We start from the raw sequence: 26,121 nt of genomic DNA, 5'->3' as shown, positions 1-26,121 counted from the left end.
AACATTCTGGACTCTTGGCATGGCTGGTGCCTGGTGTTTCAAGGCTGCTGTGGCCACAGACACCTCTTGGTCTTCTTGGCCTTGGTTCTCCCCTCAACAAGCCAATGGTGGCAGGCAGGAGTGGGAGAGGAAAGCAGTCCCTGGCCTGGAGCCTCACAGGCTGTACCAGGAGAGTAGCCAGCCTGGGGTGGGGGCAGCCAGCTCCCGGGGGTGGCTCACCCACACATCATAGATGCTCTTGTTGGGTGGCACCCCCTGGAAGAGGGCATCTAGGTCCCAGAGCAGCCCCGGGGGGCTGTGGGGTTCAGGGGCCCCCCAGTAGGCTGGGCTGGTTGAGGATGGGCACTGGGGGCAGGAGGTGGGTGGTAATGGGGCCAAAGGTATTACCACGTTGGGGGTGTATATGGGCAAATAGGAGGTGGGTAGCTGCCCCCAAAGTGAGGCCCTGCGACCCCCACTGGACAGTCCCCCAGGGTCTGGGGTACCCTGCAGTAAGTGGAGAGGCCAGGCTCTGGGCTCAGGGGAGAGGGGCGAGGGCCTGCTGGTTCCCACCTGGGAAGTCTCCCCCTCGGCTCTCATGGTCCCTGGGAGGGGGCAGAGGGGCCACAGAGGCCTCTCAGAGGGCAGGGGTGGTGTGGGCACTACCTCTTCCTTCCTAGTCAGGGAACCTGCCGGATCTGGGCTGCTCCTTGGCGCCCCCTCCCCGGAGTCCCCCAGCAGAGACTTTATGCTGAAGCCCTCGCAGGGCGGCCTGGGAGGTCGGTAGGGCCGGCCATGCAGCACGTAGGGGCCCAGGTCCTTGGCGAAAGCCCCCCGGGTACCCCTGTTCTGCCAGCGCCGGCACAGGGCTGTGTTCTGCAGCCGCAGCGCCTCGGCGGGAATCAGGCTCACATCGACGGCCCAGAAGTTGCCCTTGGCCTTGGGCTTCGCAGGATCCTTGGGCACCTGTGGTGGAGGGGGAGGGGGGGGTCAGACTTGGTGGGGCCGCGGGACCCGGATACTCGGGATTTCCGCCCCCGCCCCGCCCCCGGCTATGTTCCGACCCCGACCCTCGCCCTGTCCCACCTTGCGGAAGCATCGGTTGGAGGAGAGGTTGTGGCGGATGGAATCCTTCCAGCCTTCGTAGTCATCCCTGAAGAAGGGGAACACGGCCTGGACCTGACGAATGATCTGAAACCACGGGGCGGCGGGCAGGCGCCGTGAGCCCGGGCGCCGATGGGGGCAGCGCCGCCCCTCCCCCACAGCCAGGCTGGAGGTGCCCCTGCTCCGCTCCCCCAACACCTCTGTGCCGGGGAGAAGAGGGCACCTCACCGGGAAGGGTCCTGTCTGAGCACCTCAGTTCTCTCCCGGGGTGCCCAGGCCGGGACTGGCCCCACTGGCAGAGCCAGGTGGGGGTGGAGGCAAGCGCCTGAACCTGGGAGTAGGTGGGGGACAGGTCTGGGAAAAGATCCCGCCAAGGAGTATGAGGGAGAGTGGGGCACCCTCTCACCTGGGCCAGCTTCAGCCTGCGGGAAGGTGCCGCCTGGATCACCAGGGCAATCATGGCCAAGTAGGTGTAGGGGGGCTTGTCGTGCCGAAGGTATCGCTTCTTCCTCCTCTTTGGGGCCTGGGAGGGCGAGTCCGTCCCGGGGTGCCCCAGGCGTGGGTTGCTGCAGGGCCCCATGAAGGGGAGGCCAGCAACGAGGACAGGGCCTGGCCCCGTGGAGGGTGCAGGGCAGTTGGGCAGTGTGGGGAGGGAGAGCCTGGGCCTGAGGCCGGGTGGGGGCAGGCGGGCTGGGCCCTTTATCATTCGGATGGAAGGGGGAGGGGAGGAGAGGCAAAGGGAGGGTGGAATATAGCAGTGGGGGAGGGGAGCATACAGAGGACTGCCACAATTAGCAGGTTTCGGTTAATCTGGAAGGGAGGGAGGGGCAGGAAAGATTCCAGTGGGGGTTGCAGGCGGCCACCCAGGCCTCATTTCTTACCCCTGGGCTGCCTTTGCCCCCGCACAAGCTGGAAGGAAGAGCCCCTGGAAGGGGCCCATGACCCATGGCTACTTTACCAGTCTGTCTAGGCTGGGTCCCAGGCTCCTATTTAACAGACAGGAAAGGGAGTTGCCCTAGTCAAATTGCCAAGGAGGGGTGAAGCCTACCCAGAGTTCAAGGCCAAGCAGCTAGAAGGACCTGAGTGATGGTCTGGGAGGGCTTCCTGGAGGAGACTTCAGGAACAAAAGAGGAACACAGTTGATTCAAGAAATTTTCCCAGTAGGGCCTCAGCGGGCTCCCCAGGCCCTTGAAACCAGTTTCCTCCCTTGTTGGTGCCTGTGAACAGTGGGTCGTGGGGGCTGACCACCCACCCTCATTTATTTAACTGTGTACCTCACTGGCCCTGGGTGGGCTGGACCGGCCTGGCCCCGGAGGACTTCATGGAGGCAGGCTTGCCTCCCCGCTTCCTCCTCTTCTGGTCCTCTGGGTCCAGGTGCTCTGGGAATTGCCCCCTGGAGAAGGCTGCTTCTCATTCCTCACAGGCACTCGCACAGTGCCCCTAGGTGGAGGGAGAGGTCTTCTAGTTGTAGGGGTCACTGGCCACGTCTCCGGGCCAAACCTTAAGGATACAGCTCCTTGGGTCATGGTCTCTGCCCAGAAGAACCTTTGAGGGCCACCTGGCTCTACCCTGGGTGGGAATGAGTGCAGGTGTGTTGTGTGTGTGCACAGGAAGGGCTTTCCAGGCAGCCACAGAGCACAGGGGCTTAGTCTAGATTCTAGACTCTAGAAGGAGGGAGATGCTCTCCAGTGTGGAGGCTGGCCTGAGTAGAGGAGGAGCACTCCAGGAGAGGTAGTGAAGGCTCCAGCTGGGGAAGCCTTAGGGGCCAGCACCCCCTGCCCAGGCCTGGTCAGAGCCTCTGAGGGCTTTAGCAGGGAGAGGAACTGACCTGAAGTGTGGCCCTAGAAAAATGCCTCTGGCAGCTGCCCAGAGACTCACCAGACCCTCTTCTGTCCCTTCACCTCCTCCCTGGCTATGTGATCCGTGTCTCTGCCCTTCAAGTCAGTCAAGGCCTGTGCTCTGTACACTGTCTGAAAGCCCAGGTTCCGCACCCCCCCCCTCCCACCACCACACACACCGGGCAAGTTTGTCCAAGGGATATCAGGCCCAGGGCACTAGCACTGGTGGTTGGTGTTGGTACCAGGGCCCCCAGACCCGAGGGAGGCCACAGGAGCAGAGTCACACTTTATATCACTTTACTCTAAGAATCCAGCTTTTGCAGCGCCCCCCGCCCCCATTATACCCTTAGAGTGTTGAAAATCTGCAGCATACAGTGTGTGCCCGCTCATGTTGAGGCACTGAGCAGGATGGGTACAGTGGAGGAGGGAGCCTGGGGCTGAGATGATGTGTGTATGTGGGGTACCAGGCTGTTCCCCCCACTATCTCAGACTGTCCGTTCAGACTTCTCCTGGCTTCCTCTGAACTCCTGTCACCTGCTCCTTTCTATTCCCAGGGTTCTAGTTGAGGAGTTCTTGTGTCTCACCAGGCTGTTACTACCTATGGCCTCCTAGCCCCACTCGATCAGCAAAAAGGTCTTTTTCTCCTACATGTCTTAAGTCACTCCCTCTGCCCCATTGGCCCTCCCTTGCTTCCCGGATAAGGCCCAGCTCCTTGGTTTGGCGGTCAAGGCCCCTTGTGCCCTGAATACTCATCCCTGACCACACTCCTATCCCCTCGCCCCCGCCCTCCTACACCATCACCTCTGCTTCCCATTGCCCCAATGCCCTGGAGTCCTTCCACCTTTGCGCACGCTGTTCCCTCGCTCCTCATGCCTTGGCTTTGTCGGGTGAACTCTGACCCTTCCTTAAAAGCCCATAATAGATGACCGCCCTCCTGGGAGCCTTTGACTGCTTGCCCTTCCTGCCCCACCCGGACCCCATCCACGCCAAGGATGCCTCTGCCAAAGAGAGGCTCACACGGTACGGCCCGCAGGGGTCCACGGGTAGCTTCGGGCAGGCCCCGCCCCCGGGTAGCTCGGCCCCGCCCCCGGGTAGCTCGGCTCCGCCCCCGGCTCCCACGGGGCGCCGCGGCTTCCTGCTCTGGGCCACGCGGGCCGGAAGTGTAGCGTTGCCATGGCGAGGGCCGGGCGCGGGGCCCGCCCCTGCGGCGCCCGGAGGAGCGCCGGGCTGACTGACCGGTGGACCGGATTCGATCGACTGCGCGAGGCGGAAGGTGAGGCTCGGACTTCCGGGGCCTGTGGCGGGAGAGAAGGATGGGTCCGGGGGAGCGAAGAGGCCTGGATCGGGGGGCAGAGAGGAGACCGGGTCCCGGGGGAGAAACGAGGCCGGGTCCCGGGGGAGAAACGAGGCCGGGCCCCGGGGGAGAGACGAGGCCTGATCGGAGGCTGAGCCGAGAGAAAGTAAAAGAGGAGGAAGGACCCGATGGGGGCGTCCGCAGGAAACGTGCCTGGCCAGCACGCTGAGAGGCCGGGGCAGAAGCCTCTCGGCCCCGCTCGGGCGCCGGTGGATACGGCCCAGGGCAGCGGGTGCTAAGGGTCGAGAACGGCTTCTAGAAGTGACAGCCCGTGAAGGCCACCGGGAGGGCGTTTCCTGGTTTACCTCCGTGTGGACGGGTTCGCGTTCATGCAGCCTGCTGGTCAGGTAGGCAGCGCTAGAATCGTGTCCGTTTCAGCCCAGGAAGCTAAGGCCCACAGGGAGGCGACTTGCACAGGCTTTGTGTGGGCTTTGGAGGTAGGCCAGAGGAGAAATCCAACCTCTCTGGGACAAGTTCCTCCAACTTTCGTCGGTTCAGGTGACCTCACTTGCAGTGTGGGGATCCTGGGCCCCGCCTCGCGGGTTGGGGCCAGGAGGAGAAGTGCTTAAGGCCCGGTGTTGCGTGGGAGGTGCTCTGGCCCTGGGACGAATGGTTTGGGCCCCCCACTGCCCTGAGGCTGTCAGAGGCTGAGGTGACCATGGGATTAATTTCCATGGCTGCAGACAGGGGAGGCGTGTATGGAGTCATTCCAGAGAAAGGCTGGCGCGCCCCAAAGCTCCGGGTCTGCCTTTCCTCCCTGGACCCTCAACTCGGGGTTGGGGATGGCCGTAGAGGCGCCACACTGCTCTCAGTTCAGTCTCTGTCTTGGCCTAGCAGTGAGCCTTCCTGGGCATCTGTACCCCCAGGCGCTCCGCCGGCGGGACCGGGGTTTCCCTGAGGGGCATGTGAAGAGGCCTCATGCCCCTGACCTGGCCGCCTAGTCCAGCTCAGGGGCGCCGAGCTTCCCGAGGGGCCGGTAGCTGTCTGAAGGAGCTTGCACACAGGCCAGCTTGTGCGCCTTGTGATGGGCGTGCGTCGCTCTGAGTGGCCAGCTGCCCCCCTCCCCCGCCCGAGTCCTGCTCGGAGGCGGGGCGAGGAAGCGTGAGCAGGTCCCGGCCTGCCTGCTGCTCCCCAGGCTGCATCTCCTCCCTGTTGGCTGGAGCCCCTTCCCCTGGCCGGTCCTGGCCCCATCCCTCGCCTGCTTGGGGCGGGCCTGAGCTGGCTGGCACCTGGGAAGGGGGCTCTTGTACGCGTGGGCTCAACGTTGGGGTCTGTGTTCGAGGGATTTCTGAACCCCTGGTCCCGCTGCATGCAGCTTGGGAACCTGAGTCTCGGGTGAACCCTTGGTGACCCAGCAGACTGTCGTCTGTCCCAAGAGTGCCCGCCCTAGTGCCTCTGCCACGGTCTACCCATTAGCCAGAGCAAGACATCTGGATGGCGGTTCCAGACGTTTCCCTTACCTCCAGGTTCTCTCAGAACTTCCTCCTAAATCTCCCTGATCCGGGTCCTTCCTGCCCATCCTTCAGCCAAAAAGCGGGGTGGCGGCAGCCGCCCCTGGCTGTCTTCTTGGCTCTGTGCCAGCCCCTTGCCTTCATCCTCCTCACCTGAGCCGGGTGAGTGACCTGAAATACAAATCTGATCCTTGTACTGTCCTCCATGAAATCCTTCCTCACAGACTTCAGGATAACACGCGCCTGTCTTTGCAGAGTAGCCCCCAAACCCTGCCCTGACCCCAACCCAACCACCTTTCCAGGTGTGTGTCATGCACCACCATACTGAACCCCTGCATGGCGGTGGAAGGGAGCGCGAAGCTACCCCTGCCCCTTCCAGGCCCTGTGGCCTTGGGCAAGGCCTCTCCAGCACAGCAGGCTGAGAAAGGGAGGCTGAGGTGCAGGAGACCCTAGTTCTACAGACACTTCCTCTGATGGTGAGTCAAGCATTAGAGCAGGGTGGGGAGATGGAGGGTGACAGGGTAACCACAGAAGACCTCTGAGGAGGTAACACCAAATTGTGATCTGAGTTACAAGAAGGGGAGAGCGATCCTAAGATCTGATGGAAGAGCTTTCCCAACAGAAGAAATGGCCAGCGCCAAGCAGGACTTGTGCTAAGGACAGCGTCAAATCACTGTGATGGACCAGGGGGGCTGCACGCGTTCTGTGAAGGGCCACATAGTAAACATATTTTATAGACCCTGAAATTTGAGTTTCATGTCATTTTCATGTGCCACAAAATATTTTTTTTATTTGTTTCCCAACCATTAAAACATGTAGAAGCCATTCTTCACTCATGGGCCACATGAAAACAGATGGCAGGCTGCAGTGTGCTGACCCCTGTGCTAGACACTGAAAGTGCTGTGTGTCTAACTCCTTGAATACTCATCAGACTCTTTTAGAGAAGATACTGTTATCATTCCGTTTACAGATGAGGAAACTGAGGCAGAAGAGATAAGAAACTTGACCGATCTCCTCAACTCCGGCCCCTGCTGCACCTGGAGGGCCTTCTGAGGGGGCAGGGAGCGGGTGCTGAGTGGGACTTGGATTGGGAGGTGCCAGGAGACAGCAGGCTCTGACCATGCGGGGTTTTAGAGGCCAAGGCAAGACTTTTGAATTGTATACTTTTATTTTTTTGCAGCAAACTTTTTTGAGGTATAATTTACATATAATAAAATGTACCTATTTTACGTGTACAGTTGGGTGGGTTCTCCTAGATGTGTACATCCTGGTAAACACCAGAACCCTCATATAGAACCTTCTGATCACCCCCAGAAGTTTCCTCATTGTCCTGTGGTCCCAGCAACCACTGCTTTCTATTTCTGTCGATTCAGTGACTCTTTTTTAGAATTTCACATAAATGAATCCTATGAACGAACACTTTTGTGTCTGACTTTTTTCATGTGACAGAGTGTTTTGGAAATTCAGGAGGTTGCCTTGTTTGGTGGCTCCTTTTCTTGCCAAGTGGTTCGGCATTGTGTTGTGTGGGTATCCCAGCATTTAATCAATGTACATACTCGTCGGTGGACACTCGGTTCTTTCCCGTTTTTGGCTATTTTGAGTAAGGCTGCTGTGAACATTCACGCACACAAGCCTCTGTGTGGACATATGCGTTATTTCTCTTGGGTTGCAATGAGAGAAATGATGGAGTGAAGTGTGTGGTTAACTTTACTAGAAAGTGCCAAACTATTTGCCAAGCTGCCTTTATGTTCATTTTACATGCCCAGCTGTTCCATATTCTTTTTAACTCAGTGTTGTCATCTTTTTCAAGTTTAACCATTTTCTTGTGTGTGGTGTGGCTCACTGTGTTTTATTTTTTCCCATTTATTTATTTGGGAACAGAGTGTTTTTCCAGGACCCATCAGCTCCAAGTCAAGTAGTTGTTTCAGTCTAGTTGTGCAGGGTACAGCTCAGTGGCCCATGTTGGGATTGAACCGGCAACCTTGGTGTTATGAGCCTGTGCTCTAACCACCTGGGCTAACCGGCTGCCCCTCATTGTGGTTTTAATTTGCATTTCCCAAACGGATGGTGTGAAGCATCTTTTCATGAGCTTATTTTATTGGCCATTTGTATATCTTCTCTGTGAAGTGTCTGTTCAAACCTTTTTTTTTTTTTTTTAAAGATTTTATTGGGGAATTGGGGGAGGGAACAGCGTTGGGGAATTGGGGAAGGGGAACAGACAAGTTGCTGTCCTTTTGTTCTTCAGTCTAGTTGTGGAGGACGTTGCTTCACTGGCCCAAGTTGGCACCATCATTGCGCTCTTCCCGGGCGAGGTAGATCAGTCGCCGGCCACTGGATGGCCGCTCACGCTGGCTGCTGGCTACACATGGTAGCCCATGGCAACCCACTGCAGCAGGGGTTGCAGCCTACGCCGTTGCCGGCAACTCACGGCAGCCCAGCTCCAGGTTGAGCTGTTGTTCAGCATCTTAGCTGTAGAGGGCAGTGTCACTGGCCCTCATATGTGGGATCCAAACCGGGGCCCTCTGGCGTCCCAAACCAGCTCTTAACCAACGCGTCACTTGGCCGGCGCTGTTCAAATCTTTTGCCCTTAATGAAATGGGTTGTTTGTCTTAGGAAGTTTTAAGAATTTATTATGGTACGTGTGCACTCAGTCTTTGGCTGGGCTCAGAATTTGTACCAGTGTCTTTAGTGGTAGAAACTTTTGATTGTGATGAAGTCTAGTTTGTCAGTTTTTTCCATAATGGTTTGTGCTTTCTTTTATGGTGTGAGTATAGGTCAGAGATCATTGTTTTCATGTGGACAGCCAGTCATCCCAGAGCCATTTTTGGAGAGCACCCTTACTCACCCCGTTGTTTTAACTTAACACCCTTGTTGAAAATCAACTGACAGTACATGTGTGGGTCTCTTTCTGAACTCTGTTTTATTCATTGATCTTATGCTAATATCACAGATTTGATCACTGTAACTTTATAATAAGTCTTGAGATCAAGTACTATAAATTCTCCAACTTGGCTTCTTTTCAAATCATTTGGACTCTTCAAGATATTATGCAGTTCTATATAAATTTTAGAGTTAGCTTGTCAATTTCCACAAAAAGGCTTACTGGGATTTTGATTGGGATTGTATTGAAGCTAAGCTCTATTTGGGAAAAATTGACATTTTGACAATATAGAACGTGGTATATATATATATATATATATATATATATTTATTTATTTATTTAGGTCTCTGTATTGTCTATTGCTGTATAACAGATTGCCCTAAAATGGAGTGACTTACAACAATAAACATTTATTATCTCACAGTTGCTGTGGGAGCTGGGTGGTCCTGGCTGTCCTGAGCCTGGGGTTCCGGTTAGGGTCGTCAGCAGGTCTGCATCATCTTGAGGGTCGGCCTGGGGCTGGACCATCTGCTTACGGAGTGGCTCCCTCACGGGGATGTGGGCAGGAGGCCTCGGTGGCTCCCACATGGGCCTTCCATAGACGGCTGACCAGTCTCAGCCCGGCAGCGAACTTCCTCCAGCGCCAGCCATCCAAGGGAGGACAGACACAGCCAGAGGCTGTCTTGGCTTTGATGACCTGGTCTTTGAAGTGACGCACCGCCACTCCTACGTTTTTTGCTGTTTGTTAGGAGTAACTAAGTCCGACTCAATGGGAAGGGAATTTAGACTGTTCCTTTTGAGGGGGTGTCAAAGCATTCCATGCTTTTCGTAAATGATATTTAACATGTTGCACTTTTCAAACACAGAGACATACAGTTGATTTTGACATACTGTCCTTGTATCCTATAAGCTTGCTAAATGTACTTATTTATTTCAGTGCCCTATAGATGTAGATTCCTAAGGGTTTTCTCTACGCCTTCTGCATTTGAAGAATTTTACGGCTTCCTTTCCAATCTGTGAGCTTTTTATTTCTTGCTTTACTGCACTGGCGAGACCTCGAGTACAGCGCGGAATAGGAGCAGTGAGAATAAATGGCCTTCCCTCGTTGCCTCCATGGGGGAAGTGCTTGGTTCCTTGCAGTGGGCACGATTTAGCTGCAGGGTTTTTGGAGATGCCTTTTATCAGGTTGAGGAGTTTTCTTTCTATTCCTTGTTTTCTAAGTTTTTTGTTTTTGTGGCTTTTAAAAAAAATTATTTACTTTTTAAAGGATATTTGCAAGTATTCTTGAAGAAATTGGTCTGCAGTATTCTTAATTTGTCATGTCGTTGGTTTTGGAGTCAGGGTAATAGTGGTCTAATAAAATGATTTGGGATATGTTTCTTCCTCTTCTTTTTTCAGAAAGGGCTTTGTAGATTGGATATGATTTCTTTAAATGTTTGATATATAACTTACCAGTGAAGCCTTCGGGGCCTGGAGTTTCTTTGTGGGAAAGTTTTTAACTGTAAATTTAATTTCTTTAATAGATATAGGATTATTTAGGTTTTTTGTTTATTCTTGAGCCCATTTTGATAATTTGTTTCTTTCAGATTATTTGCCCCTTTATCTAAGTCAAAGTGGCAATGTTTTTCTATAAAGGGCTAAATAGTAGTAAGTATTTTACGCTTTTCAGGCCATACGAGTCTCTGTTGCAGCTTCTCAACTCTATTATTGCAGCACAAAACAGCCATAGACAATACATAAACAAATAAGCATGGCTATATCCTAATAAAACTTTATTTATACAAATAGATGGTAGGCAAGATTTGGTCTATGGGTTGTAGTTTGTTGATGTTTGACCTAATTTGTTGAATTTATTGTCCTAAATCATTCAGAACATTCCTGTTTTTATCCATTAAAAGGTCTGTAGGATCAGTGGTGATGTCCCCTTTTCATTCATGATATTGATAATTTTTGTCTTTTTTCTTGATGAGTTTAGCAAGAATTTATAAATTTTATCAGTATTTTCAAAAGAATAACTTTTAGCTTAAATATTTTTCTCTTTTTGTCTATTTTCTATTTCACTATTTTCTGCTTTTGTTAGCATATATATTTTTTACTTACTTTCGGTGTAATTTTCTCCTCTTTTTCTGTTTTCTTAAGTTGGAAGCTTGGGCTATTGATTTGGCCTTTTTCTTAAGCTTTCAAAGATAGAAATTGCCTTCTAAGCACTGCTTTAACTGCATCTCACATATTTTGATATGTTTACATTTTCGTTCAGTTCACAGTGTGTTGTAATTTCCGTTTGATCTCTTCCTTGGCCCCCTGATTTCTGGAGAGAGGTCCTTCCAGCCCCATTCTGTGTTGGCTTTGAGATAATGGAAGCCTAGAATACAGGTGAAGTTTCTAGCCAGTGGCTGGAGCAGTGGCCAAGAAAGGGTGGGGTACGTGGGGGTGAGTAGCCAGACAGCTCCACGCTGGACCCGACACAGGGTTACTGGTCCCTGCAGCTTCCCAGGGCTGGTCTCTGAAAGTGCATTCTGACAGTGCCAAGCAAGGGTTATGTGACAGCTGATGCCCATTCTGCGAGTCCTGGTGGTTCCCTACTGCCAGGCCAGCTGGGAAGGCCATTCGTCCTCTTAATGTCTAAGCATGCATTTCCTGCTGCTGTCACCTGGTGCAGCTGGAAGCCTCAGGGAGCTGGAGGGCTATAGGGCACTTAAGTTCATAGCTGTCCTGGGAATGTCCTTTATAGCAATGGCCCCCAGAACAGGTTCAGTGTGGGAACCAAGCCTGGAGTTGGGTGGCCAGTGGGGTGACACCCCCATGTAGCACGGGACAGTCACAGGCCCTGCCTTTCCTCACTTGGCTCTGTTCAGGTGGGCGTGTCCTGGTGTGTCGGGTGTCACAGGAGTGTCCCTGACGACCAATGGTCTGGGCAATGCTTTTGTGATTTAATGATGGACCATTTTCCTATTTGGGGGGTGGGTTTCAATTTATTTTTTAGTAATTCTTTTTATATCACTTGTGGTTTATGTATTGCCAATATCAGTTCCTACTGTGGCTTGCTTTTTCACTCTTTCTCTTTTTAAACTTTATTTTGAGATCATTGCAGATTCACAAACAGCTGTAAGAATAGTTGGGAGAGACCCCTGCTCACTTCCCAGCTCCTGAAGGCACATGACTGTAGTGCAGTCACACCCAGGAGACTGACATTGACACACTGCGTTGACCTTGACAAGTGTCACCAGCTTTACATGCACTGTGAGTGTGCACGAATGTGTGTGTTTACTTCCGTGCAGTCTTATCACATGTATAGATTTGTGTGACCACACAGCCAAGGGTCCTGTGAGAATGGGATGTTGGATTGAAATGCCTGGGTGGGGTGGGGGAGAGTTACTGGTGGTGACAGGGTCCAAAATGTAATTGGGGCAGAAGACAAGGTCATTGGCAGGAGGAAGAGGTCGAGACTGGGGGGCAGGGAGTTGAGGGATGGTCCACGAGGACACTGAGGTCACCAGGAATTCAGACCTGACACAGTGATGGGGTCGGTGCCCACCCCGGGGGTTGGGGGTGGATGGGTGCAGCCGATGGCTCATGACAGCCTGGGGAGAGGGGGTGGGTGCCCCACTTCCTGGCCAGAGAGGCGAGGTGGGGAGAGAATAAACAGGGGAGCCTGTTCCTGCTGGACAGTGGAAGTTCTCAAGGGACACGGTTGAGACGTGGGCAGGGTGGGAGGGTGTGACTGCCTCCCGGGAAGTGTTTTGGTATTGGGCGTGGAGAGCACGTCAGAAGCCCCTGCTCTGTGCTGCTTTTCTGAGGCCTGTCTTACCTCTTTACACCTCCCCCAAGGTTCTCAGGGGGCAGGGCCCCCCATCACATCCTCGCCTACTTTGGACCCCTCCCTCCGTGTGAGCTTTGCTGAGTCAAATAATCTCCTAATCCCCCCCTTTTTTTTTTTTTAAAGACAATAAGGTTTGTTCTTTTGAGAAGGATCACCTGTGCAGGCAGGTGTACCTGCCGTGCGGTACCTTGAAATAGTGTTGAGTCTGAGGCCGCGTACATTTCAGTTGATGCCTCGGGCCACCCTTTGGGGCTGGCACCCTAGGCGTCTGTGGTCCAGTCACATGTGCTGTCCAGCTTGTGTCCAGGTATGTCCTACTTCTAATCTGCATGTGTTAATTATTAGGGAATTGAGCGTCCGCTTGGATGTTTTCGATGGGACCTGTGTCCTTTGTCCTGTGAGCTCTCTTGCCCTTTGCTCATCATGCCTGACCTGAGGACCCCTTTGTCATGTTTATTGTAAATGTTTTTGCCCAGTTGACCACCTGTCTGGCCTTGTAGGTTTTGTTTTGTTTTTACAATGCAGACATTTGGAAAATCTTGTGTAATCAGATTCAGCTGTTTTCTTTTCAGCTTTGGGTTTCAGCACAGCTTAGAAATGCTTTCCTTTTTGCTGGGATCACACAGACTCCTTCCCGTCCACCTTCTCGTCCTTGTATGGTTTTAGTTTTCCTTACAGCTGTGTCTGTGATGTGTGAGTGGATTTCAGTGTGTGGCCCTCGCTGGTTCCCTGCAGTGGCCACTCTGGTCTTCCTCTCTCGCCTCTGCTGACCGCTCTGCGCTGGGCTTCCTGGCCCTGGAACACCCTGGACACTGGGTCAATGCCTGCCCCTTGATGTTCCTTCCCTGCATCCCAATGCTGTCCACCCCCACCCGGTTACTCTGGTCCTCTCCTGTCCATTCCCTGCTGGGTGGGGGTGCAGGTCTCAGTGTCTCTCCAGTGAGGTCCCCCCCACCGCTCCAGATCTGATCACATCGCTCATTTGTCTGAAAGCCTCTGGCTGCCACGGCCTGTTGGGCAGAGGCCAACTGCTTGGCCAAAGACAGAAGACGCTCCAGGGGTGTCCTTCTACGGCCTTGCACTCCCAGGCCCAACCTGATACCCAGCAGGTGTGTGCGCCTGCCCTCCCAAAACAGCGCTTAAAGTCATTTTGGAAAGTCACTTCTCACGGCTCACAAGTCAACAGAAGCGACCAGCGTGCACAATCCCTGCCTACCTGTAACCACTGTGTGTCACTTCACCTCTTTCTCGGGTTTCTCATGTTCCTTATATAGGTACAAATGCACATTCTTACTTTACTCCTTTTTTTCATAAATGGTAGCATACCATCCACAGATTCTGCCCTGTCCCCTGTGCTTCTCAGTAGCCTTTCCACGGGGGTCCATACACAGCGTCCTCAGAGACCCTCAGGAGCTTTTGTAATTGGACCTGTAGGTCATTCCCTGTGTTTTTTCATAAAGGTGCTGCAGCTAGGGGCCTGATAGCACTGTGGAATAGCTTCTAGAATGGTCTAGAACAGGCCTGCTGAGGGCAGGTGCGTGCACTCTGGGAATCGCCGCTCTGCAGCCACATGGCATCAGTGGTGAGGGTGCCCACAGCAGCACCCTAGATCTGCTCTTCCCAACATCTCCATGCCCGTGCGAGGAGCCGCCTGCCCAACTGCCGCTCTGTCCCTGCCACTCACACTTCCTCAGCCCGCCCCGCCTTGCCGCTAGCCCCCAGACTGCTCCTGGAACTTGCCAGTGGGGCTGCCGTGGGCTAGCAGCTGGGCTGCTTCCTCCTCCTCTCCGGGTCTGGGCACAGGGGCCCAGCCCAGAGCCACCCCCAGTGGGCCTCACCTGACTGCCTGATGCACATCCTGCTCCTCTGCCGAGGGCAGGGCCTGTGCCCTGTCCCCACCCTCAGAGCAGAGCCTGGGAGAGCAGGAGAGCGAGGAGAGCTTGTCGTGCACCCAGAGCATGCAAACCGGTCAGGTTCCCATAGTGAAGCCTGTTGTGCCCTTCCGGGTCAGGTGCCAGGCCACCTCTTCATGACCCGATGCTGCACTTGGCACGTTTCAGGGTCTCCAGGTATCTGGCCCCTTATCTGGGTGGTGAGAGCCACAGGGCACCTTGGGCCTCAACCCCTCAAACACTAAGGGTTCCCCTCCCATGGACAGGCGTGTGTCCTGTAGAACACAGTGCCCTTGGCATCTGGCCTTTGCCCTCCCTGGAAGCCGCTGTGGGGCATGTGCCTGCAGGAGTGGGGACATTTGTTGGGACAATGGGGACCACAGCCTTTCAAACTGGAGTCCAGCCAGGGTCCAGAGGTGCTGAGGGTGGTTCACTGCCCCATGCCCTTTGCCTGCAGGTGTCCCAAACACCCTACCTTTAGCCAGGGTTTCTGGGGACCGTGTCCCAGCCCCTGGCATCTAGACGACTTCTCTGTGTGGTTGTCTCCAGAAAGCGTATACACACTCGACTTTTCTAGAGTGAAGGGCATCCTGGGAGTTTCCCTTTATTTGCTATTACAGACAATGCCACAGAGACAGCCAGCGCTTTTGATTGCAAGTTACAGGAACCCTCTCCAACAAGCTAAACATGTGTGAAGCCCCCAGAGCCCAAGGGAAGGCCAGTGGGCGCCTGCCCCGCCCCCTTAACCCCTCCTCCTCCTGTCTCTGGGAGTAAGGTGACACTTCTGCCCCTCACAGGCTCTGGCTCCTGTTGCATGGGCTGTAATTCTCAGAGACGCTGTGACGTGGGTATGAGAGGCAGTGTGGCAGAGTGGTCAGTCCAGTACTCTGCATTAGGCAGAGCCTCAGTTTCCCCAGGTGGAAAGTGGGGATAGTGACAGGGACCTGCCCGAGGAATGCTGTGGCAGTGGTTATGGAGAGGGCTGCTGAGACACCCAGGCCAGCGTGGATCTGTCCACAGTGGGCCTCCTGTCCCAAAGGCCAGGTGTCTGGTGGTGCACTCGGCACAGCCTTGGGGACAGCCTAGTGGTACAGGCCAAGAGGTTGGGGTGCAGTGGTCACTGTTCTCCCAGGAGGCTCCTCCCACCTTGTCCCACACTCCCTGGCAGTGTGCCTGGGCAGAGCTGAGAACTGGAAGAAATCGCGCAGATTATCTGTCTGACATTCCAGGGAGCCTTGGTTGGGGGTGCATTTGTGGACGGAGGTGGGAGCGGCCCTGCTTAGCCCCTTTCAAAAGGCCTGGGGTGGTGTGGTGGCCATTGGTGGGACTACATGAGCTGGCCTGGCCTTCCTGGCTCAGCTGAGGGGCGACTCTTGCAGCTCTGGTGTCCTGTTCCCAGCTGTGGCTGGGAGGAAGAAGCTGACTGGGGCTCAGTAAGGAACAGCCGGCAGAGTCCAGAGGGCTGGGGACTCGAGAGCTTAGGGCCCATGCTGGGGGAGCCAGGCCCTGGCCGTGTGGTGCCCCTTATTGAAGACGATACTGGGATAGGGCGCCCACTGCAGTGGGGCCTGGCCCTCCCCACGGTCACCTCCTTTCTCAGAGGCAGTCGGGCTGCCTAAGGCCACAAGTAGACCGCCTTCAGATGGCTTCCAGCAAGGAGTGCTGCTAAAGGGGCCCAGAGGGTCTGGGGCTTCATGACGGGGTCTCACCAGAGTCGAGGGACTGAGGACCCGTGTGAGCTGCCACGGCCCAGACTAGGAGCCCGGCATCTCCTGTGTGTGCTACTGGGGTGCCAGGGGCCGGTAGGGCCTGGTGTGCGGCTCCAGCGCTGCGCCCTTTCCTCTCTTTGCACCTGGGGTGGGGAGGGAAGCTGTCCAGACCCTGCTCTAGGATGAAGTTTTACAGATGGCCTTCAACATGAGAAACCCAAGGCAGCATGTATTCCATTTGAAAAGCTGGTTGCTATTCTAGGTTGTTTTCTGTAGGACATGGGCATCAGACACTCTGGTTTTTTTTTTGTAAAGTGATGGGGTAGATGACATCTCCTAAATCTTATTAAACTTAAAACCAGGCAGTGGTTTTTATATTGGCGTCCATCTTGGAGAAGTGAAATGAGTCCCCAAGCCCCTGGGAGCCCATTGCTGGGAAGCCTTGGCCCATGGAGGGCTCCTTGTGGACAGGGTGGGGGTGGCCTTCTCTGTGGGTGCTCTCCCCTCCCACGGCCGGAGCCTGCAGGCCGGGCAGAAGGCAGCCTGCCCCGCTCCTTGCTCCTCATCTCCTGGTGTGGGCTATTCGGGTCGGCTTCCCTGGTGGGCCCAGCCACCAACAGCAGAGGTGAAGGTCCCACCTCGCAGCCTCATGTGTGCGTGTGTGCGATCCAGCTCCCTGGCGGGGCCTGAGGGGGGCTGTGAGCAGCCGGCAGGGAAGGAGAGCTGAGCAGACAGCTGAGGGCTCTCCATGCCCCAGGGCGCCTGCAGGACCTGGACCAAAGCCTGTCTCGGTGCAGGGCAGCCATGTCCCCGAGGGCAAAGGCAGGACGTGGGACCCCGGGCAGGGAGTGGACAGCTTGTCTGCAGTCTGCAGAGGTGGCCATCTGGGAACAGGCTGCCCAGAGCAGGAGTGCTGCCTGGAGAGCTCTTTCCTGGCCCTGCTGGTCCCCAGTCCCATCCCCAGGAAGCCTCCAAGGCCAGGCTCTCAGAGATGGGAGGCGGGGGGGACTTGCTCTGGCCCAGGACAGACCCCCTCCAGAAATATGGGGGTACTCCCTGAGCCCTGAATACAAGTCTGGCTAGAGGAAGGCTGGGTCAGTATGTATGAGAACTGGGGCTCTTGGGGAGCGGCGATGAGCACCTTCTGGGCGGAGCATGGCCCGGGCCTCCTGAGGCATTTCCTGTGACCTCCCAATGACCACATCAGGGGTCCTGGGCAGCACGGTTGTAATAGATCCAAGCCAGGCAGGCCACTTGGGCCTGTGTCCACACAGTCAGGGCTTTATTGCAGCCCAGGATGGCCAGGCATTGACTGGACTGGACTAGGGAGCCTGGCGAGGAAAAGGCCCAGACGCTGGGCAGTGAGGAGCTGGGGCTGATCAGGATGGGCTGTGCCCTCTGGGGCAAAGCAGCGGGGAGGCCTGAGGCCCAAGAGGAAGGGTGTGCCCTTGGGGCCGTCCCGGCAAAGCCCAAGAAGGTGCCTTTGCCTGGCCCAGCCTGGGGCAGACAAGGTCAGCGAAGCTCTGGGGACCAGGCCAGAGCCGGGAGCCTGAGAAGCTGCAGAAAACGCCCCCCAGAGGCCAGCGCCTGGCCCTGAGGGGCAGCCTCCAGGAGCTCCTCCTGCTTCCTCAGCTGCCCTGCAGTGCTCACTGCGGGCATGGGCTGGGCCTCACCTGCCAGCCAGCCACCCGGAGCCCAGCCTGCCCCGCCCAAGTTGGCCTTACTGTGCTTCCTCTTCCTCCTCAGGCCAGTGGGAGCCACCTGATCACCGGCCCAGGGCTCCTCCAAAGGGGCCACCCTCCTGAAGATCATTCCAGACTCACTGTGCGCTTGGTGCCCGGCTGCTCAGAGCCTCATCCCTGGACACCAGGTCTGGGACCCCAAGATTCACGCACACGCCCTGCCTTGCCCTCTGGTGGCTGCTGAGCCCGCCCTCCAGCCACACCTACTCCTCAGCGCTGATGTACTGACCCTGGAAGACACACCAAGAAGAGAAGGGAGAGGAGAGGGACGGCCAGGCCATGGCTGCTCCCAGGCCCCACCTGGGCTCCTGAGGCCTGGAAGGCGAGGGGGCTTGCAGGACTCCCAGGGGCCTCTGCCCATTGCCCTGCCCCTCCGGCGAGGTGCCAGGAAGCTGCAACTTTGTTATCTGGGTGATTAGCTGCAGAGCTGGGACTGAGGCGGCCAGGTCCTGCACTGCTCCCCACAGGCTGTGCACCCTGACCCCAAGAGGGAGGGAGGGAGGCCCTGCCCGGTGAGCTGCCAGGCTCCTGGGAGGCAGGCTGAGGTGCCCTCCCACGCTACCCTTTTTGCCTGGGACCCACACCCCTCAGGGCTGCCTGGGCCTGGTCACGGAGTGGAGCCTCCTGAGCCAGCCTTGCTGGGGGCAGAGTGCTCTGAGCCTTGGGGAGGGGATGCTCCCAAGGGTGCCAGTCCAGCCAGCTGCCCCACCCCTCAGCCCCAGCCTGGCCCCCTCGCTGCTCCGTCTGGTGCCCCGAGCAGCGCCCCCAGCAAGCAGCCCCCGCCATGGCCGAGCACCTGGAGCTGCTGGCAGAGATGCCCATGGTGGGCAGGATGAGCACCCAGGAGCGGCTGAAGCACGCCCAGAAGCGCCGTGCCCAGCAGGTGAAGGTGTGGGCCCAGGCTGAGAAGGAGGCCCAGAGCAGAAAGGGCCACAGGGAGCGAGCGCGGACGGAGGCAGCCGTGGGCAGGCCGCAGAAGCAGGTCCTGTTTCCTCCCAGCGTCACCCTCCTGGAGGCTGCTGCCCGGAATGACCTGGAGGAAGGTGAGTGTAGCTGACCTCAGGCCGGGGCATGGCCAGCAGCCCTGTCTCTGTCACCCTGGCGCAGGCCTTGTGAGACCGTCTTGTGGGGATCCCAGTGATGGGGCAGCACGCAAAGAGGGGTCCTGCTGCCCAGGTGAGGCCAACGGCGGGGGCTCCTCGGAGCCTGAAGTGCCTGGGGCTCAGCTCCCGTGGGCTGGGCTGACCCGGAGCCTCCCGCCTGGTGCTGGGGAGATGGGCACTGCTCAAGAGTCCTGCTTGGGGCCTGTGTCTCTCTGCCTCTGTAAAGTAGGACAGTGACGTCCACTTATGCAGGTCAGAGTGCGGGCTGGCCCCCCAGACTTCTTCCTCCCCATGAGAACCTCCTGGTGTGAGGACAGGCCTGAGCCTTTGGCAGACTCCCCGTTCCTCCCCATGCCCTCCACAGAGGCTCCTGAGGGCTCTTCCTGCCCCCCTCCAGGGCTGGAGCCTCAGGTGTAGAGGGCCAGGAGGCAGGGGGAGTGGAGGGCGCGGTGGGTGTGCCGCAAGCCAGGTCACAGGGAAGTGTTGGAAGGAGGGTGTGTCCTCATGCTGGCTGTGGAGAGCACTGTCCGGGAAGGCCAGGCCACCAAGGAGGTCCCAGGTGACCTTGGCGAGAGCCCGGGCCCAAGGTGGGACTGTTGAAGAGAAGTGAGGGCAGAGACTGGCTCTGCTCATGGAAGACCCTGGCGGGGGGAGAGGGGCTGCAGGTGGGGAAGGCTGAGGGGAGGCATGGGTCATGGTGGGGACAGTCATGAACCCAGCGGGGTCTGCTCTCACAGGAGGGGTCCATGCTGGGTCTGCGGGTTGGGGTGCCATGGTTTGGGATGGGTGGGTCCTGCTGGGGGCTGGAGGCAGAGGGCTGCTCTGTGTGCCCCAGTTGGGCCAGAAGATGCCCAGTGGCTGGCTCCTGAGCCCTTGGCCTGGTTCTGGCGTCCCTCCTGCCACCTGTACCATCGTCTCCCTCATCCTGCCATGCTCCCCGGCTATAGCACAGCATTCAGCCCAGGTACCCTCAGGCACGGGGGTCTGGCTAGGACAGAGCTGGCCTATGGCAGGACCTCTGTTCCTGTACCCTGACCGTAACTCTCCTTTCAGTCCGCCAGTTCCTCGCAAGTGGGGTTAGCCCTGACCTGGCCAATGAGGACGGTCTGACAGCCCTGCACCAGGTCAGCCATATGGGGGTGGTGGGGAGGCACTGGGAGGGTGCCCTGGGGGGACTCTGGCGCTCAGGCTGCCCGGTTTGCAGAGCTGCATTGACGACTTCCGGGAGATGGTGCAGCAACTCCTGGAGGCCGGGGCCAAGGTCAACGCCCACGACAGTGAGTGCTGGACGCCCCTGCATGCTGCAGCCACCTGTGGCCACCTGCACCTGGTGGAGCTGCTCATTGCCCGGTAGGGCCCGCTGGGAGCAGGTGACCAGAGTGGGCACCTGTGTGGGAGGGGCTGCAGCTGGGCAGGGCAGGAGGGCTTTCCTGCAGAGCCAGGCGTGCCATTCTGGTCAGTGATGAGGGTGGAGTTGGCAAGGAGGGAGTGGGTACCTGGACACAGGTGGGGTCTTTAACAAGGAGGATGGAGCAGGACAGGATTGCTGAACAGCTGCCTTGGTGAATGGGAAGGTGGTCGGCTTCACCAGGACCCAGGAGCCCCCTGCCGGGGTCCCTCAACTCTGATCCCTCTAGTGTGATAGTGGTTTAGGGGCTCAGGTGGTCTGGGGAATGGTCTAGGCATTGGTGTGGGGGATGCAGGGTCCTGAGGCAGCTGGCTGTGCACAGGCAGTCCCACCCCACTCCTCCACGTGGATGCCCCCCCTGTGTTCTGAGCCCCTCTTAGCTCCCACTTGAGCCCTGGTCCCTTCGGCTCTGGGCTCTCTTGGCACCCAGGCTTTCCTCCCACATTTCTGCTCCCTGGGGCCTCCAGCATCCCGGCACCCTCCTGGCAGGTGGGCCCACATAGGGGCACACATGGGTGCCGAGAACCTGGAGACACAGGTGAGGCTGCAGGTCACCTACCTGGCTTGAGGACAGGATCCAGGGTTGAGGGGCAGCCAGACGGGCCCGGGGGCAGCCGGGGCCTGAGCCTCCTCATTGATAGCTCCAGTGTCCTGGCGGGCAGCCCTAGGCTGAGGGCTTCTGCAGAGGGAAGCCCTGGGAGGAGAAGGTGAGAGAGGTCCTGTGGCCAGCACCCTATCCATCCTCCCTGCAGCGGTGCTGACCTCTTGGCAGTCAACACTGACGGGAACATGCCCTACGATCTCTGTGAGGATGAGCAGACACTGGACTGCCTTGAGACAGCCATGGCCAACCGCGGTAAGTGTGACCCCACATGCTGGCCGGGGCGGGGGCTGTGGCAGGGGCTGTGGCCTGAGCCTGTGGCCCTGCAGGCATCACGCAGGACAGCATTGAGGCGGCCCGGGCCTTGCCAGAGCGGCATATGCTGGAGGACATCCAGAGCCTGCTGCAGTCGGGGGCTGATCTCAATGCCCCCGGGGACCATGGGGCCACGCTGGTGAGGACGCGGCCAGTGGGGCACAGGGACACAGGTGTGGGAGGTTGCTGCTGGAGGGCGTGATGGGACTCAGGGCTGGGTGGTTTGCCTGCAGCTACACGTCGCCACTGCCAATGGGTTCAGTGAGGCGGCCACCCTGCTGCTGGAGCATGGGGCCAGCCTGAGCGCCAAGGACCGTGACGGCTGGGAGCCGCTGCATGCGGCTGCCTACTGGGGCCAGGTGAGTGTGGGGCTGGGGCAGCTGGGACTGGGGCCCCCGCAGATCTGGAGCCTTCAGCAGCCTGGGCTCACTGGCCTGCAGGTACACCTAGTGGAGCTGCTTGTGGCACATGGGGCCGACCTCAACGGGAAGTCCCTGATGGACGAGACGCCTCTGGGTGAGCTAGGGGAGCTAGGGTCCGCCTCCTCCCGGTGCAGGGGATCAGCGGGAGGGCTCCTGTAACCCTCCGCCCACTTCTCTGCAGACCTGTGCGGGGATGAGGAGGTGCGGACCAAGCTGCTGGAGCTGAAGCACAAGCATGATGCGCTCCTGCGTGCCCAAGGTCGCCAGCGCTCTCTGCTGCGCCGCCGCACTTCCAGCGCCGGCAGCCGGGGGTGAGCGCCTTGCCCCCGCCCCGCCTCCAGGCCTTTGCTCTGCCAGCTGCTGAAGTGCCAGCTGGAGCCCTGGGCAGAGTCCACAGGGCGGGTGGTGTCCTCCCCCAACCCTCACCCTGCCCTCCCCCAGGAAGGTGGTGAGGCGGGTGAGTCTGACCCAGCGCACCAGCCTGTACCGAAAGGAGCACGCCCAAGAGGCCATCGTGTGGCAGCAGCCACCACCCACCAGCCCCGAGCCAGCTGAAGAGGACGAGGACCGCCAGACAGACGCAGAGCTCAGGCCCTCACCCCTGGAGGTGAGCTCCACCCTCCCTGTGGGGCAAGCTCATGGCCCTGTGCCCATGTAGCAGACCAGTACCCTGTAAGGGTCACCCTCATGTCTGCCCCTGACTACCATGCAGCGGGGGGCCCAAGGCCAGGGGAGGCCAGCGAGTGCCCTCCTAATGGCCGCTGGGGCCCATACTAACCCCACAGGAAGAGGACCCCGAGGTGTCCAGGCCACACAATGGCCGAGTGGGAGCCCCCCCTGGGCGGCACCTGTACTCCAAGAGGCTGGACCGCAGTGTCTCCTACCAGCTGAGCCCCCTGGAGAGCACCATCCCTGATGCCCTGGGCCGGTCCAAGGCCCACCACACCCTGGCAGAGCTCAAGCGCCAGCGAGCCGCTGCTAAGTTGCAGCGTCCCACGCCCGAGGGGCCTGAGACCCCCGAGTCTGGCCTGCCTTTGGACACAGAGACCCCCCAGCCCGAGTGCAGCTCCAGGGCTGGTGGAGACCCACCCCTGCTCAAGCTCACAGCCCCCTCGGAGGAGGCCTCCATGGAGAAGAGGCCCTGCTGTCTGCTCATGTGAGGGTCCTGCTCCAGGCACAGTGAGCGGGGGCCTCCCCGCCTCCCCACTCAGGAACGGACCTGGGGCAGAAGCTGTACCTGGGGAGCGCCTAGCTGCACACACCAAGTTTCATCCTGTGACTTGATAAAGGGCCGTTCTGCCACCTGCGTTGTGTGTCTCAGCTGGGCCACCGTCCCCGTGGTGGGCAGCTGCTGTGTTGCTGGGCCGGGTGCGCCGTCCCTATGAGCACCTGTCTGGGGCCTGGAGGTGTGCGCTGGGGCTCGCTGGTGGTGGGCAAGTTCCTGTATGGCAGTGAGGCCATGGCCACTGAGCGAGAGGCCTGGCCCTTGCTGCTCCCTGCCTTCCTGGGCTCCTGGAGATTCCTCTGTAACTCTACTTTCCTGAGGGGAGCAGGGAGCTTTGGAAGGCCACTCCTTGGGAACCAGGGCTGGGGGAGTCCATCCCAGAGGAACAGGGATCCTGGTTTGGAAAGGGGGAGCCAGAGCCAGAGGGGTGAAGCCTTTTCAAGGCTAGTGTCAGGAACCACCCAGGGGGTGGGTCTCCCCTTCCTGGCATGCAGCCTGATCCTGGGGCCTGGCTGCTAGCTTTTGCCTGGGCTGGCAAAGCGGGGGAGCACTGAGCCACTCAGGCTCTGAGTGGCTGGGCGCCGCGTGTCAGGATTACAGGGAGCTCGATTGGGCGGGCTGAGGGCACTGCCAGCTCATAGTCCATGGTGGGCAGCTTTGCATGGCCACCAGCACTGGGTGGCATGGACTCAGGTCACCTGCTACCGTCAGTCCCGAGTCCGCAAGGGCCCGCCCTTCCCCAAGCATTAGTGGTTGGAGGGGTGTCCAATCTGGGGGAGGGCCAGGAGTAGGCTGCTGGTTAAATTTAGTGTGTGGGGCGGTGCAGCTACCCACGGTCCACCTGCCACCACGCTGCCACTTAGGCCCTGCTGCCAGGGGGCGGGCCAGGCTGGCTCCGCCTGGGGCTGGGCCCTTATTAACCAGTGCTCTCGCCTGGGGGCCAGAGGTTCTGGCCTGCGCGCAGGGAGGCTGGAGTGGTGGAGAAGTGGCAGCGGAGTGGACAGGTGTGAGGTGAGAGGCCAGCCGCCTGGGCTCCTGTTGTCTCCTCTCCAGCCAGCAGGAGAGAGGCTCCCCTCAGGCCACAGCCCAGCCAGAGGGCCTGCCGGACCCTCCGGATGCCTGCCTGTCCTGCCTGTCCTGCCTGCTGGCAGCCACCCTTGGGCAGGGCCTGTGGAGGTGGGGCCCTGAGAACCTATCACTGCTGGCTTCCCACTTTCCCCACCAATCAGGAGCAAGCGGGAAGCAGAGCTTAGGTCACCCTGCCTGCAGTGTGGTGCTGCCCCAAGGGCAGCCCCAGGTTGGCCTGGTGAAAGGGCACAGAGCAGCAGAGGTATCCCAAGGGCCCTCTGCCAGCCCCCAAGCCCAGAGACTTGGGCCCAAGGGCCAGCCACAGGGCTCTCACAGCCCCTGGGCCTTGGCCACCAGCCCAGGAGGGGCCGGATGGAGCCCCCTTGTCTGAGCGCCTCACTCCCCTCCCCCGACACCCCCAGGATTCCTGAGGCCTGGTTCAGTTACCTGGGAGACTGGCCCAAGCAAAGATGGGGGCCTGAAAGGGCTGTCTGCACCGAGCCCAGCTGGGGTAAATCTGAGGCCCCAGGCTCTATGCTCCCCTTGGAGTTCAGCCTGTCCAGCTCTGCCAACTACCTCAGATGCTCAGCCCATCTCCCCTCCCCTAGACCCAGTCCCTCAGAGCTTCTTGAACTTTCCGTCTGTCCATACCCCCCATGTGGGTCTCCTGGTCCCATCATGGGGACACTGGGTAGGCACTGGGCCTTGCCCCAAGCCCCGCCTGTCTCCTCACCCAGTCCCTGTGGCTCCCCGGGGCAGAGCTGTACCCAGATGGGTGGGGCGGGGCCCTGTGGCCCCGGCTCCTCCTTCAGGCCAACAGGCTGTGGGGCAGAGGGTGCCTCCTTCCCCGGAGCTCGCGCCCCACGCGCCTCCTTCCCAGCCCCGTCCACTACGCCTGGACCCAGCTGCCCTCATCCCCACTTCTGGATCCTGCCTTTTCCTGAGCCTCCCTCCTGCCTGGTCTGAGCAGGGCCTTGAGGGCAGGCGACCACAGCCAGGCTACAATGAACGAGCTGAGGGAAAAGGTGCTGACTCTGGACACCATGAACCTGTGTGTTCGGAGGGTGGAGTATGCGGTTCGCGGCCCCATCGTGCTGCGCGCCCTGGAGCTAGAGCAGGAGCTGCGCCAGGTATGGCCCCGGGCCCCCCACTGCCCTCCAGGTGGCACGTGTGCAGTCCAGTCAGCCCCTTTCCCAGTGTCGCATGGGACAAGGGGCTGCAGGAGTGATAAGGCCCATTCTCACTGTCCTGCCTCCACCCTCCCAGGGTGTAAAGAAGCCCTTCACTGAGGTCGTCCGTGCCAACATCGGGGACGCACAGGCCATGGGGCAGAAGCCAATCACCTTCCTGCGCCAGGTGAGGCTCGGTACTGCCCCTGCGCCCCTCCCCTGGCAGCCCACTGCCCTGGCCTCAGCACTCACTCCTCCCAGGTCCTGGCCCTCTGCGTCCACCCGGACCTCCTGAAAAGCCCCGACTTCCCCGCGGATGCCAAGAGAAGGGCGGAGCGCATATTGCAGGCGTGCGGGGGCCACAGCCTAGGTGAGTGCCAGAGCCCCAGGGAGGAGCAGGAACTGGAGGGAGGATGTCGGGGAGAGGGGTGGACCGGCGTTCTGGAAGGTGAGGATCTCGTCGGGAGGGCTGCAAGAGGACTTCACGTGTCTTCCCCCCCCCCCGCCCCCTTGACCCAGGGGCTTACAGCGTCAGCTCGGGCATCCAGCTGATCCGCGAGGATGTGGCGCGGTACATCCAGCGGCGCGACGGAGGCATTCCCGCGGACCCCAACAACATCTTCCTGTCCACGGGGGCCAGTGACGCCATTGTGGTAGGCCGGAGCCAGGATAGGGGGACACCGTGGCTCCTCTGGGCACGGCGGCGCGGGGGTGGGGGGCGTGCAGCCCCTGGCCCCGCCAACGCCACCTCCCCATCCCACTCGCAGACAGTGCTGAAGCTGCTGGTGTCCGGCGAGGGGCGCACGCGCACAGGCGTGCTTATCCCCATCCCTCAGTACCCGCTCTACTCGGCCGCGCTGGCTGAGCTCAACGCGGTGCAGGTGGACTACTACCTGGACGAGCAGCGAGCCTGGGCGCTCGACGTGGCCGAGTTGAGGCGCGCGCTGCACCAGGCGCGTGACCACTGCCGCCCGCGCGCGCTCTGTATTATCAACCCCGGCAACCCCACTGGTGCGTCGCCCTCCCCGGCCCCGCCCCCT

The 26,121-nt window shown here is 58.7% G+C and overlaps 3 protein-coding genes across 9 annotated transcripts in view; 2 read left to right on the top strand and 1 right to left on the bottom strand.

Annotated features, from left to right (window-relative positions):
- Window positions 1-96: 96 nt before the first annotated feature.
- Window positions 97-5,438, bottom strand: FOXH1 (forkhead box H1). Of its 4 annotated transcripts, XM_019630238.1 has the most exons (6): window positions 4,581-5,438; window positions 4,158-4,216; window positions 2,358-2,523; window positions 1,490-2,197; window positions 1,066-1,170; window positions 97-945 (listed from the first exon to the last, which is right to left on the bottom strand). In XM_019630238.1, exons 4-6 carry the CDS (start codon window positions 1,787-1,789, stop codon window positions 154-156), a joined length of 1,197 nt encoding a protein of 398 aa, XP_019485783.1. In that variant the 5' UTR covers window positions 1,790-2,197; window positions 2,358-2,523; window positions 4,158-4,216; window positions 4,581-5,438; the 3' UTR covers window positions 97-153. The 4 variants fall into 4 exon arrangements, with proteins under 4 accessions (XP_019485783.1, XP_019485782.1, XP_019485780.1 ...); XM_019630237.1 differs by lacking the exons at window positions 4,158-4,216; window positions 4,581-5,438 and adding an exon at window positions 3,939-4,021; XM_019630235.1 differs by lacking the exons at window positions 4,158-4,216; window positions 4,581-5,438 and adding an exon at window positions 3,763-3,832.
- PPP1R16A (protein phosphatase 1 regulatory subunit 16A) lies at window positions 4,106-22,921 on the top strand. The gene is made up of 11 exons (XM_019630212.1): window positions 4,106-4,194; window positions 17,775-18,813; window positions 19,927-19,997; window positions 20,078-20,223; window positions 21,034-21,137; window positions 21,212-21,336; window positions 21,431-21,556; window positions 21,638-21,713; window positions 21,801-21,930; window positions 22,061-22,226; window positions 22,405-22,921. The coding sequence occupies exons 2-11, from the start codon at window positions 18,555-18,557 to the stop codon at window positions 22,777-22,779; spliced, it is 1,578 nt and encodes a 525-aa protein (XP_019485757.1). The 5' UTR covers window positions 4,106-4,194; window positions 17,775-18,554; the 3' UTR covers window positions 22,780-22,921.
- The window catches only part of GPT (glutamic--pyruvic transaminase), a 5,471-nt gene continuing 1,496 nt past the window's right edge, over window positions 22,147-26,121 (top strand). For 2 of the 4 annotated variants that reach the window (XM_019630189.1, XM_019630190.1), the window contains exons 1-6: window positions 23,007-23,855; window positions 24,883-25,042; window positions 25,179-25,268; window positions 25,343-25,451; window positions 25,601-25,734; window positions 25,849-26,092. In XM_019630189.1, the coding sequence (XP_019485734.1) occupies window positions 23,506-23,855; window positions 24,883-25,042; window positions 25,179-25,268; window positions 25,343-25,451; window positions 25,601-25,734; window positions 25,849-26,092 (1,087 nt within the window). In that variant the 5' untranslated portion in view covers window positions 23,007-23,505. The other 2 variants (XM_019630192.1, XM_019630191.1) reach the window with 2 other exon arrangements.

The sequence above is a fragment of the Hipposideros armiger genome, unplaced genomic scaffold (genome assembly GCF_001890085.2).
Source record: "Hipposideros armiger isolate ML-2016 unplaced genomic scaffold, ASM189008v1 scaffold_897, whole genome shotgun sequence".
Taxonomy (NCBI): Eukaryota; Metazoa; Chordata; class Mammalia; order Chiroptera; family Hipposideridae; genus Hipposideros; species Hipposideros armiger.
Note: the sequence above shows the minus strand (reverse complement) of the source record. Positions and strands in the feature narration are given on the sequence as shown.